Source organism: Geospiza fortis, unplaced genomic scaffold (genome assembly GCF_000277835.1).
Source record: "Geospiza fortis unplaced genomic scaffold, GeoFor_1.0 scaffold165, whole genome shotgun sequence".
Lineage (NCBI taxonomy): Eukaryota > Metazoa > Chordata > Aves > Passeriformes > Thraupidae > Geospiza > Geospiza fortis.
Genome location: NW_005054442.1, coordinates 1226946 through 1241133, shown reverse-complemented (window position 1 = coordinate 1241133; position 14188 = coordinate 1226946). Strand labels below are relative to the sequence as shown.

General features: G+C 39.4%; 1 protein-coding gene across 5 annotated transcripts in view; it reads right to left on the bottom strand.

Annotated features, from left to right (window-relative positions):
* The window catches only part of ANO5 (anoctamin 5), a 61041-nt gene that overhangs the window by 30537 nt on the left and 16316 nt on the right, over positions 1 to 14188 (bottom strand). For 3 of the 5 annotated variants that reach the window (XM_031062236.1, XM_031062239.1, XM_031062237.1), the window contains 2 exons: positions 11714 to 11761; positions 3927 to 4040 (listed from right to left, as the gene is read on the bottom strand). In XM_031062236.1, coding sequence (XP_030918096.1) covers positions 3927 to 4040; positions 11714 to 11761 — 162 coding nt within the window. The remainder of the gene's footprint in view (positions 1 to 3926; positions 4041 to 11713; positions 11762 to 14188) is intronic. The other 2 variants (XM_031062238.1, XM_031062240.1) reach the window with 1 other exon arrangement.

Sequence of the window (14188 nt, the reverse complement as noted above, 5' to 3'; positions counted from 1 at the left end):
CAAGAAAATTGTACACTGTGATGAGGTTTTCCCTCAGTCTCCTCCTCTCTGTGCTGAACAAACCAAGTGCCCTCAGCTGCCTCTCATAAGGCTTCCCCTCAAGGCCCCTCACCAGCCCCATGGCCCTCTTTTGGACAGTCTCTCAACCTCTGTCTTTTTTCTATATTGTGGTACCCAAAATGAGACAAAGAACTCAAGGTGAGACTGCCCCAGCTCAGAGTGGAGCAGGGCAATCCTCCATGGCCTGGCTGGTGATGCTGTGCCTGATGCCTCCCTAAGACAGGGCTGGCCCTCCTGGCTGTCCCTGATGTTCCCAGGACAGGGCTGGCCCTACTGGCTGGCCCTGATGTTCCCAGGACAGGGCTGGCCCTACTGGCTGGCCCTGATGTTCCCAGGACAGGGCTGGCCCTACTGGCTGGCCCTGATGTTCCCAGGACAGGGCTGGCCCTACTGGCTGGCCCTGATGTTCCCAGGACAGGGCTGGCCCTACTGGCTGGCCCTGATGTTCCCAGGACAGGGCTGGCCCTACTGGCTGGCCCTGATGTTCCCAGGACAGGGCTGGCCCTCCTGGCTGCAGGGCACTGACTCATTGAACTTTGTTGTGGGTCACTACCAAAGCAAGACATGCTGTAATTCCTTCTGCAGCTATCAGCCAAACTCCTGCCAAGCTGTGTGATGTGCTCTGAGTGAGCCCAGCTTTCACCCACTCCTGCAGACCTGGGGTGCAGGGCTAACAGCAGCAACAAGCATCTGACACTTGCTGCCCCTGGCTCCCTAACTCTGGCATGGCCTGACCTCTAAGAAATCAGAAGTCTGAGATGATCAAAACTGGGAGAGGAACTCAATGAAATTTCCTTCTCCCTGAAATTTCCTTCCTCCCTGAAATAGCAGTCTACTCCTCACTTCTCTATCTCTGTACCCCACTGGGGACAGAGGGACTTTGCTTCCAGTCAACATAGGAGTGGAGTTACTTTGCACAGAGATCTATGAGTCCCAAGGCACTGTAGTTCTTGTGAAGAAATATGCTTATGGACAATAAAGACTATGTCGTGGTCATACATCAATACTTCGTTAGTTATTTTTATAAATTCTATTTATTTCGCGTTCACATACATTTCATATGGTGGTGAAATATTTCCATATGTGCTGGAGGCTTTAAGGAGTAATATTGCCTCAAAAAATCGTAATCCTAATTTTTGTTCCGAGGCCTTTGTGGTTTGGATTTATTTGTGTAGCTTATAGAAGGCAAGTTCAAAACAGCATTCCAGTTGAAGCTGAAATGTATCTGGGAATATCAAAAAAATTAAAAGTTGTTCTGCATGAAACTAAGGAAGAAAATGAACAGACTGACTCTGACATCTGTATCAGGGATATGTTGAAACACAAAGAAGTTATTTATCCCATTCTTAGAAATGCAGAATAAAGCTGTTTCCTTGAGACTAGGAAACAAAACCCTTTGTCACAGCTGTTATTCTCCTCGTATAAACACTTTCATTCTCAGTTGTTCCATTTTCCTGCATCATTGTACTACCATAAAAGAAACATTTCTTTCTGTTAACTGTACAATAGCAAGTACAGTGTATGTCAGACAACTTCCAGAGGCTGCAGTTCATCAAGATTTAAATCTTGTCACCACAAAGACAACAGCACAGTACTTGTACACTAAGAAGTCTGTACTAATTTATGGACATACTAATTGCATAAAGATCCATGGTGAACATAATTGTGGGGCATATAATTGGTATCTCCATGACAGTTTGTCCAGAGACCACAGAATTTATCTCCAGGGCCACTGACCTTCCTCCATGAGGCCATAAACTCTTTTGCAAGGAACAGATATACACAAAATTAAATATCCCAAGACTTAACGGGGATGTTTATGCCTTTTGAAAGGCAGAGATATTGTCCTAGGAAGTGCATTTTTATGCCAAAGAGGAAGGACAATAATAGCTATTAACTCTTGGGCTTTTTCCCATGTGAATCCTTCAGTCAGTAATGCCACCCATGGACATGGGCTCTGCTCTGGCAAAGATTCCTACTACCCCTAATAAGTCATAAATCAATGAAAAGGAAATTGCTGCACACAACATGAGTGAGTGATCAGACTGACCATCTGACTCATTTTCCTTCCCACCTGAACATAACCTAAACAGTATTCTTTTCTTCCCTCATTTTAAATAATTCAAGTATGACAAATGGAAAAGTTTAAGAGTTGCTTTGACAAATTTTGCATGGGTATCTTTCTTCTCTCTACATTGACTGGCCTTCTCTTCCTTATTTTTGAAATGGATTTTCCTTCAGGTGAGAAGAAAGCATCTAGCTAGGAGTACAGCCTAACAAAGAGTCAGGGTGAAGTTGAAAAAGTATGCTTGTATATAAACCTATGGTATCATAGCTATCAAATAATCTGGTCTCCCAAGAAAATTTTGGAATGTGGCTAGCTGAGCAAAGCTGACTGAGATGCCTAATCTGGGAAAAGCATCAAACAGAGACATGACACATTTTTGGATTTTTTAATGTAATAAGAGTAGGATAGAGGGGCTGGGTAATACACTAGATTGTACTGGATGCAAGGACAGGCAGCAGAAGTTCTTAATGAAAACAGTATTTTCTTCATAAAAGAATGAAAGCAATATGCAACTTTTTTTAACAGCCTAATCTTGCAGTATTTTTCTAAAGGAAATTTGAATTTTTAATTATGAAATTACGAAATTACTTCAATATGACAAGATAAAGATTGTAACTGTTCTTTGCTTCAAAGACTAATAGTTTTGATCATGATTTTGTCATAAACATTTAGTTATAAAACTATAATTAGTTTTTTTCAGATACCCTTATCTTTCAGAAAAATATGACTACTTGAGAACGTAATGTTTTAGTGTCTCTCTCCTTTTTAAATTTTTTTGATCATGAATAAACATTGGAATTATATTTTGGAGAGACTAGTTTATAAATGTAACCTCTCCTGACTCTGAAAGAAGGTAGCGAATACAGAGAAAAAACAAATTTAAATCCTCATTTTAAAAAAATATTGTGCTTTACATTAAATTTGTTGTCTTGACTGCCTCTCATTATACTGGATTTTTTATATAGCTTGAATTTATGTTAGCCAAGTGAGACCTCATGTGTCAGTGTGAGCATGAAAGAAACAGGTGTCATTAACTGATTCCATCTGACATATTATTACCATTCAGGCAACTGGGTCTTGCTGGCAAGTTCAAGAATAATCACTAACTGGCATTTTAGAGAAAGTTTGTTTTTGTGCTCTGTTACATAGGAGGGCTCTTATCAAAGCCACTTTAAATATTCTTCTAAAAGAATGAACACACATATGTAGACAGTAAGTCAAACACAGGGGAAAGTTCCAGGAGGACATGCTGTGTTTGTGTTACTCAGAGTATATTTTAAGGAAAGAGTCTCAAAAGTATTAAAGAAAAACTATTGAGTCTTGGAGCTAAGAATCTATTTCTCCTCTAACTACAATTAAAGGGTATGAAAAATTAGTCCTTGTTAAATATTGTTTGGATGACCTTTGCTTATTTAGAAGAATAATCCTCCTTTATTTGAAAGTATTTACAGGTGCAAGGATTTACAAATATTTCTCCATAGTCTTAGCTAGACTGCTAAATGAAGAAGTAAAATAATTTGAATTACTTTGCTCCATTGTATAATATATTGCTCAGCCTAAGTAATGAAGAGTGATCAATTCAATAATCATAGGCACAAGAATCTAATAAAATTGGATCCTGACAAACAACAGTAAATTACACAGAAATGTTCATATATGGGATTGCTTTTCACATAGCTATATGTGATTTTTTAGGTAAATTCTATTCCAGATGAGTCTAGTGATCCAAAAGGGTTAGTAACTGATATTCATCTTATTATAAATAAAAATTAAGAGGACTTCAAAAAGACAAACTTACCAACTTCTTTTCCCATTCCTTATTAAGATCATCCACATAGGAGAGAACAAAATCAATTCTCCTGACACCATCCCTGAAGAAAATAGAATCTTTGCTTTGATGTCTTTTATCAATCTGCAGAAGATACAGGCATATGAATTAAAAAAACAAGCACTGCTGTTTCTCTAAAATATCACAGAAGGCAAAGAAGTTCCCCCATATTGCCACAGTTCTTCAGTTTCTTTACAGCTGAAGATACATCTGGGCTTGCAAGTTTTAACAAGGGCTACATCCAGATTAATTTCAAAATTAACCGCATGTGTCTGCAAGCATTACATGTAAATAACTGACACAGGAAAAATAAATATATATATATATGTTAGTGTAGCAATACTTGTGAATACTTGAAGCAGGTAGCAAAATGTAAATTCATGCATTTTGCTCTACATAACAACATTCACTAAATCAACCACCACAGAGACATATGTCCCAGCAATGACCACACATAAAAACAGCTCACAAAAGTACAGGGGTGATGTTTCAACATTGAGTATTTACTTTCATGGGAAAAAAATACACCTAATAAAAGATATCAATGTAACAGGGTAATTAGTATTCCAATTGATCTATTAAAGGTTATATTTTAATTTACCAACATGCCAGAATGTCTTAGCAACAACATCCACCTTTTTCACTATTAGGCCACAGTAATTAATGTTAGGCAAAGAGAAGACTGTAACCCCACTCTCCTAAGGAATTGAACTCATTAGGTAATATTGTTTATTATCATATCAATATTCGGCTCTATCAAATCACATACAAGGCATACAGCAAAGTGAATATTCCAGTTTAAATGTAACTCTGTGCAGAGAAAGGTTGCTGTTACTTTTTCAACCACACCTATCAGTGAAAGTGTATTTGTATAGGGCTGAACTGGGGTTTCACTTTATTAGAGTAGGAACAAACCAGAGTATCATGTCTCTGTCTTTTGCCTCTCACACCATGCAAGGATGCATGTGCTCCCTGAGAAAGCACAGAATATTTATTTGTAGCTGTGACCACTGCTCCCAGTTAACAGAAGGCACCACACAGTGAAGCATGTTATTACTGCAGCATACAAGCCACTCGCAATAGCACTGATCACTGCTTTACCCTGAGACGTCGCTTCAGGAACAGATTATACTTCCTTCCACTCTGCTGGAATAACCAACAAGCAGTTAGCAGGCCCACTGTTTCTCCCCAAGAACCAATTGCTTCAAGCACATATACCCCAACTACAGTGAGTAAGAAATCCATGTCCTTAAAGCCAGGAAAAGCCTCCAAACATCAGAAAAACACAATCGCCCACAAATAATATATATGACTATCATGTCTTTTTTATTAAAGGCAAAGCTGGGCTGGAATCTGTTTGGATAGTAAAAATGTTTTAAGACAATGATTTCTATAATACTACTTGCTATCATTTGCACACTTCAGCCTCAGGACTGCTACTGGTCACAGTGACCCCAAGATGTGTTAGAAAGTCTCTTTTCCCAGCCCGGCAGTCAAAGAAGGAGTCAGAGCTCTTCATTTCTCGGTCTCAAGGTTGTTTATTGTTTCTTATCTATAAAATTCTTTCCCCTAACCAGCCGAGGTCCACTCAGCAAGACAGTCAGAGCAATATGCCTGTCCACAGGGTGCTGTTATCTTTTTATACTAAAAACTATGTGTACAATATTTACAATTACTTCCCAATACCTATCATCCACGTTAGACAGTGAACTTCTACCCTAAACCAATCTAAAAGTGCCAACATCACAGCGGAAGATTGAGGCCAAGAAGAAGAAAAAGAAGGAGAAAGGCTGGACACACCCAGTTCCCTCCATCTTGTCCCCTGAACCCCTATTCTAAAAACCCCAAAAAATCTATTTTTCACCCTGTGACAAATTCACTATCATTCTATTTAAACTTTTGCGGCTTGTAACTCTTCATATAAAGTTGGTAATTGTTTTTTCCAAGGGCTAAATCAAAGGCACAGGGGCTTGGGCTCTGTGCCAAGGTCTCTGACCCCCTGGGCAGGGGCTTGAGTCCTCCAGGGCAGCCAGAGGAATTTCCTGGGTTCCAACACTTCAGCAGATTTTAAAAAGAGCAGTAAGAAAGTGGTTTTGAGTGTAGAGCAAAGGTACCAAACCACTGGCTCATGCATAGTGCATGCAAGTTACTGTAATGCTCATGTTTGGCTGGACCCACTGGGACATAGACTGACAAATGGCAACCATGTAATTCCAGAGCTGACAAAATTACAGGTAATAATATCCATATAACTCATGTGTTTATCCTTAAATAGGCTGAAATTAAACAAAAATAACTGACAATCCTATTGTTCCATAGTGTTGCACAACTTTATGCATCTTCATTAGACACACTAGTAACTGCTAAAATTAGACACTTGAAGCAGCCATGCATTATCCAGAACTCCTGCACTCCTATCCTAGCCCTTGGGGAGCAACAAAACACTGTTGCAAATCAATGCAGCACAAAAAAAGCTAAAAGAAATTACTTCTTGAAAATGGTACCATCCGTTCTTTGCCTTTCCTCTTTAGCAATTCTGTTAAGGTTTTTTGTTGTTTGTCTTCTTCAGAAATATTTACAGCAGATCTATTAGAATACTTTGTATGGCTGAAATCAGCACAGCTACCTCAGAAATGCTTTTGCTTTCAAATGCAGGACATCATCTTTCATGATTAAATGGTTCACAAAAATCATGGAATCCAAGAGCAGAAAAGAAAAAGCATTTTTCTATTCTATTTTGTACTTACAGGTTTAGGTCTTTCTTTGCAAATATAATTGTGACTACATGCAAACTGCAAGTTCAGATACTAAGTGAATCAAGTTAAAACAGTGCATAGAACCATGCTAACATCCGTACAGAATCAACACTACTGTAATTATTCAGCATTCCAGTAAGTAAACCCCAAAGTGCATTCTAACAACTTCAAATGTTAGCAATTGCCCCAGCCACTGATTAAAAAAAGACAGTGACTTCACAAGCACAGAAATTGTTCTAGTGCACTAAATTCATATACAAAAAGAAGAAATAAAACAATAAGCAATACTTACTTCAAAAAAAAAGCTCTCACCGAAAGAGCAGCCCAAATTGTTTGGATTGCATAGTTATAATTAATTATTCAATACAATTGAAGAAGTATTTTATCTTTACTGACATCAAAATTTGGTCATTTTTTAAGATGTATCAGAATCCTCAGTAACTGACGGTCTGACTATCAATTTAAGAAAATGTAGTAGACATTGTTCCATCTGCTATTAGAAGGGGCATACTTATCACTTCTTTCTCCTTCTGGAGAACATCCTTCGAGACATAGGATTATTCTTCGTGGATAGTGACAGGCCTGTTTATTAAACCCATAAATTATTCCTTTGCATTTTGCTCCATTTGGATTTCACAAGGAGAACAAGATCAGTCCTGCACATTCAGGAGAGTTTGTGCATACATGTGTGCCTACAAGTTTAATGTATATAAAAAGCTTGTAATTTGCATTGATTCTATCAGTGAATCATTAAACATTTGTACATCTTGTTTCTTAACAGCTCTTTCCAGAACTGCATAAATGCAGTTAGTGATCCTCGACAACCTGCAGTTATTACATGAAGGTACACCTCATCACAGAAAATATTCTGAAATATCCTCCTCCTGCAATACAAGTAACCAAATTAAAACTTCCCAACACAGTACAGATAGCAGACTGAAGCTTTTTAGTAATTAAGCTACACCCAATGAGAACTACAGAAGAGATAGAGCCCTGAGGCATATGGTGAAAACTCAAAAGCAACAACCACAAGTCACAACAGGAGAAATTCCTACTGGATGAGAGGCTGTGGTTGTGTGAGAATGGGTACAACAGACTGCCCAGAGTGAGTGCATAATCTCCATCCTCAGAGATAACACAGCCTGATTAAGCTAGACCAGGACTGATCTGCACTGACTGTGCAACCTGATCTATGTCTGAAGCCAGCACTGCCTTGAGGGGGAGGTCAGCCATCCAGAGGTCCCTTCCAATCCAAGTTCACTGTAGGATTCTATGCAACCCCATTACTGCAAGCATTCAGCATTTACCACAGCTTTCAAAACATCAAATAAATCCATCAGCTATAAGGCAAGTTACAAACCCCACCTGTTCAAAACCCAAATAATGTCCTCCTGTTATCCTGTAATAGCTTTCCAGACTCATTAGTCTAGTTATCTCCCCAAGAACTGTGACCACTCAGCTTATGGACAGATGTGCTAATTGAATGCTGTAATGGTCTATCATGAAGAGAGAAATTTTCTTTTCATGTGGCATAAGTGCAAACTAACAGGATTCATGTGGTATTATACCAATAGTTATAGTTATTCTATATTTGATGGTTTCTCTCTAGACACCCAGCAGAGGCTGGAGTACTGGACCATGTCCAACCAAACAACCCTCCAAGTACCTGGGCTTGCAGTCCTCACCTCAGACACAATCCAAAGCCTTGCAGTAGAAAACCCTGACTCAACAGGACAGGTGACAGGAGAGACTGAAATATGAGTCTCCTCGAGCCAGGTCTCATAAGCTCTTGGAGATATCTTTCACACCCAAGATAGCTCAGCTGCCTTAGAAGGCATAAAATCAGCAGGATGGCTTCTGTGGTAGTGTTGGAAACAAAAAGGTTTTAATAGAAGACAATATAACAAAACTCTTTACAGAGAAAACCCGAGCCAGGGGCAAGAGGCTCTTGCTCCTGGTAAAACACCTCCGACAAGCCATTATTTTCTTTGTTCTCTTCTTTTTCTAGTAAATTGTTCAGGAGGGACTTTCTGGCTCCTGTCCAATTGGCTATCCTTAAGTTTGAGGTGAAGTCCCCCAGGTCCTATGAAATGTCTTTTCACCTAATTGAAGAGAGAAACTTCTGGGTTTATTTCCTTTTTAAGGGGACAAATGATAGTTTTGTCACTCTGTCAACAGGAGGCACCTTCCTATAAAAGAGACCAAGATGTCAGCAAGGAAACAAAGCCCAGCTCAAGATGAAGCAAGGCTGTCAGAGCCCAGGGTCTGTTCTGCCCGGACTGGTTGGGCACGGTGTGTAAATGTTGGCAGGCAGCCCCACACAGACACAGATGCACCTAAACTCACCATTCAGCACTGCTGCATGCTGCTGAGGAGTCCTTGGCTCCACAGGTGCCCCTGAGACACTTCTCCAGGGCCAAGGCAAACACTCAGGCCCAAGGAGCTGGAGAGGTAAAGCAGCTGCTGGAAGTGGCACAACCACCAGCCCTGGCACAGAGGAACAGCTGTGGGCTGGGGCTGAGCCACGGGCACCCTGCAAAATGTCCCTGTGGCCTCACTGCCCCCTGGCACACTGACAGTGGGCAGTGTGGGCAGCTACCCCGTGTGGGTTAGTGGTATCACAGTACCCAAAACACAAATATGCTCTGCAGATTATACCTTAATGATTTCATAACCCTATGTTTTCATGGCACTCTGAGGGATTTCTATTTCTGGTTATCCATCCAACAGGAAATGTATCCTTTCAGCTCACTTAGCACAGTTCTCACCTTGGCACTGAGCTTCCTCCAAATACACTCTGCTACTAAATATCCCAGCCCGCCCTATGTCCACACCTCACAGACCGGAAAACTTGTCCTAGAGCAACACTTTTCAGATTATTATTCAGTCAGAAAACTGCACGTTCCTTATGTTCAGAAACACCCTTCCCAAATTCAGTGCCTCGGACCTCAAGGTTTCCCAAGTGTGCAACCCCACGGAGCGGGGACTGCAGGCTCAGACCTGAGCGCCCTTCCACTTCTGCTTTCGTAGCTTTTATATTTTCTGTGGGAAAGTGGTTTAGAGCAGCATTTTCAGTACCAAAGCAGTAACCAATACCAAGCAGAGATGGAGGAACCCATTAGCTTCATTAATTACAGCACAGGGCAGCACCTCTGGCTGTGACTAACAAGAAAGACTAGATGTTACATTAATACCATGCAATGGTTTTTATGATCCCCCATCGGCACATCAAGAAATTACATTATCGTAGTTGTACATTACCAAGCAAAAAAACTATCTGAAACTACAACATTAAACTGATTTATAACATTTTGCTGGCTTAAAAGATACAGTCTGTAAACAAAATTTTTATTTTATTAATTGCATACCTTTGATAATCACACAGCAAGTTAGATGTAAAACAGACACTGTAAAAACCCCAAAGAACTACATTAAAATGCAACTAGGTAATTTATGAATTAGCAATCTACAGCAGAAAAACTTTCAGCGCACAAAAATGGACAAAAATATAAGGTTTTAAAGCTGAATCAAAATACAAGAAAAGCCTCCACAACTCAAAGGGTAGGAAACATTCAATGGCTTAAAAACAAAGTTATCACCTTAACTTAGATCCCCAGTTTGCATGGAATATTTCTATAGTCCTCCTTTTCACTGAATTAAAACATGCTACAGGAAAAACACATGGCTTTAAGTGCTGCTACACAAAATACGAATATATATATTTATACATATATATGAACTTAAACATAACTTTATAAATACATATCTAAATTATATAAATATATTTCCAAAAGTAAAATGTTCCTGGAAATACATTTACAGAACATACACAAATATACAGGTAACTCTCCTGAAAATCCAAATGGCATATTTCTGGTTCATGCACTCAGTTCCCACTTTACCAGAGACCTTTCCATGAAGTTCTCATCATTCTTCTTCCTTGAAGGAATCCACACAACTGAAGAGCTCACTCACTTTAAAGATGCATATTAACAACACTCTTAACACCACCCATCCCAATTTCAGTTACACTTCATGCAGGCTGTAAGGTTGCATACAAAACCAGAGCCTTTCCCATTCAAAGGAACACAAAATCCCATGTATTTCTTGTAGCTAAAGCTTGCAAGCTGCTTTTTTCACCTTCACTCATGTTTCAATTCTGAACCCCGTTAAAATCTGAAAGCTTGAAAACATGCATTTCAAAGCAGTTTAAGACACTATGATATTTGCACTGAAATATAAATGCACATGAAAAGCCTCTCAGGATAAACAAATACATTAAACAAGAACAGAACCAAGAAAAATAAAAAGTAAGCTAGGAGAGCGTACGTGTTAATGGAAGACACCAGAGCCCAAAGTAAGCAAGCAGACAGTTTTAATACACCTCAGCATGTACTTCTTCAGTTATTTTAAATGACTTTTTGTACTTTTTCTACATCAAACAATAATGATTCTTTTAAGTTTTCTGGTATATTTGAGAATTTATATAGTTATCTTGTCTGTGAATTTCAGTAAGTGGCTATCCTGAGCCTTTCCTTATTATTTACTACAATAAAAAAAGAGGCAACATATTTCAAATGATGTCAGTGTTTGTTTCTTGCTCTTTAAAACATTTTAAAGTATCATGCTGACTCACAGAACCCTCAGGCCATCATGATAAAAAGGAATCCCACATTTGTTAATAACACCAGAGTCAGAATACATCCTATATCCCATCAAACCAAAACAATGATAAAAAAGCAAACTTTCCAGTTTTCTCCACCAATCTCAACTTTTCAATTTTGTGTATTATCCTTCTGATTTATTTGAATTTATCTCTTCAGTCATCTCTAGGAATAAATGCAAAACCACGTTCATTTTTATCAACTAGAAAGAATTGGTTTTAGAAGGATGGCATCCTTGAAACTGGAAAATTTTCTGGTGAGGGACGTTTTGGCATACTGTAATAGAAGATGCCACACAAATTCATGCAAGGAAGCATGAATACTTCTCGCTGCTTACCACTTGATGTTCAGGGATGAGTAAAGTAGTCTCAGTGCTGTTTAGGCCCTGCCAGTGGCACCACGGGAAAAACAATGTTGTTAGCGATGATGCAAAGGCTAATTCAGATTTAAAAGTAAAGGCTAATTCAGAAGAAACAGTGTAGCTCCTGGTGTAAGCTGCTGAAAAGCTCTTCTGAGTGATACATGGGTTTTCAGTTGAGATAGTCAGAGTTTAAACCAACCTCTATTCTGCAGAGCAGGTTGGTCTCTAGCCTACAGTACCAACTTTTACGTGATTCATACTGATTTTTAAACAGTAATAATTACAATTTTTGATAAGAGTTAAACAGTATTCCTCATCATTTCCATCAGAAAAAATACAGTCTAAACAAGTTGGTACAGATTACCCTTTATGAACTGGTGAAGTTCAACTGTTAATAGTACTCTTATTTATTTTGTTCCCAAAGAGAGGAAATGTACACAGTACAGATGACTGGGCATTCAGAACAAATGTGCTGCCCCTTACGTGGTTATTTTTTTAACTAAAACCTGAAATTATACAGTGTACACTGAACGAAAACAAATGCAGTGAGCCAAATCCTTAATCTCACAGTGTAGACAAGGTAAATTGGTACCAGTAATTGCAGTCATACCTAATGAGACAAGGCACCAGTAATTGCAGTCATACCTAATGAGACTAATGAGACAAGGTACCAGTAATTGCAGTTATACCTAATGAGACAAGGTACCAGTAACAGCAGTTATACCTAATGAGACAGTGAGGGCTTGCTAGACACCAGTTCTGATCCACACCCAGTGAGGCCCCACCCTGATTTTAGTTGTACAACATCTGGTGCTCATTGTTTTCCTGTATGTTGGTATGGAGGCTGCTGCAACATCCTCAGGCCAGACTCCACGCAGGTGTGACAGACAGGAGCACCAAGAGCAGATCCTCTGCAGAGCACAGCCACCCTGCACCCGTGGCCATCAGCTCCCTGGGGTCCTGGCCCATCACTGGGGCCTTGCAGCAGTGATGGCTTTGAGATCAGGTCCTGCTATTGCAATGAATAATGGCTTTCTCAGTATCTAATTCTGTTAGTAAATATCTTACCACACTTTTGTTTTGTCTTGCTTTTGTGTGCTTTGAACACAAACCCACAGATTTAAACAGTGCAACCAAACAGTGCAAGTCCATTATGAAAATGCAATAGCTCTCTGTGGAATTAAATTAACTTTGAATAGAAGCAGAGTATTAACAGCATTTTATTATTATTGTATCATTTACTGGTTTAGAGTTGTAAAATTACAGAAAGTTTATTACCCCAAATGCAATTTTCATAAAGTACTGTTGATTAATTTTTAAATAATGTTTTTCACTTTTATTACATTTTTTCTTGGGAGAAATCACTAAGGTGCATTCCTGTCCTGATTACAGATAAAGTAACACACACATCTTTACATTCTTTTTGAATGATGCCATGTCTGGAGATTTGCTTATCTAAGTAAGTCAAAAATGTCCCTTTAAGAATGCAGTAAAATAAACAGGAAGATCAATCTGTTTTTTGGCAGGGAATCCCCCTGAGAAACAGTGCAAATATAAATAGCTGCACTGTGCTCTTACCCTTAGTCTGAACTGGGTTTAGAGGTCTAATCCTCCTGTCACCTATGCTACTGGAAAAATTTGCACTTTAGTAGAGAACTAAGAGCTAAGACACTTAGTGGTAAGTTTTTCTCCAATTATGCACCGTAAATATTTGCCATGGAAAGTACTGTACAAACTTGAAACTGCTGAAAGCACAGCCTTGCTTTTCAGTGCTGTCCTGTGGCTCCTGATCTCTCTCCATTGCACACATTCCCCCCCATCCACTCTGGTACCCTTCCATCTGCTTTTATCCAGCCTCTCCATCTCCTACTCCTCCCAGCCACTGCTCACCACCTCCTCCATGGTTAGATGGAAATCCAGGCTTTAGCCACTTTACTGCCCACACTGCTTCACTCAGAGACAGAATTTTACTACATCTAGTGAAGCACAAAGCTGTGAGGTGAAGACACACAGCTGGCCTTTGTACTTTCCCATGCATTCTGTTAAATGCTTTCCTGTTAGTCATGGGATCTTACCCTGCTCAGTGTAACTGTCTGAAATTAATTAGCTGAAGTCATTAGTCACTGGTGCTCATACCTTCTCCTGCGCATTTCAGGCACTCTGATAGAAATACACTGCTTTTTCATGATATGCCAAAGTCTGTGTAGCACAAAGGAGCTCCAGCATTGGTAAGAAATGACATGCAAAACAAGAATCAATTCAAATAATCCATCCAACTTCGTTGAGTTGAAATCTGAGAGAGTTGGCAGTGGTGGCAGCAGAGTTGGGCTGGTCCCTCTCACTCTGGAATCCACTCTCTAAAGTCTTTCATGCACTCTAGCTCTCCCCAAAATAGCTCTCATGTGTTTTTGTTAGACTTGGAAGAAGTATATTTTTACTTCTTTCTAGATT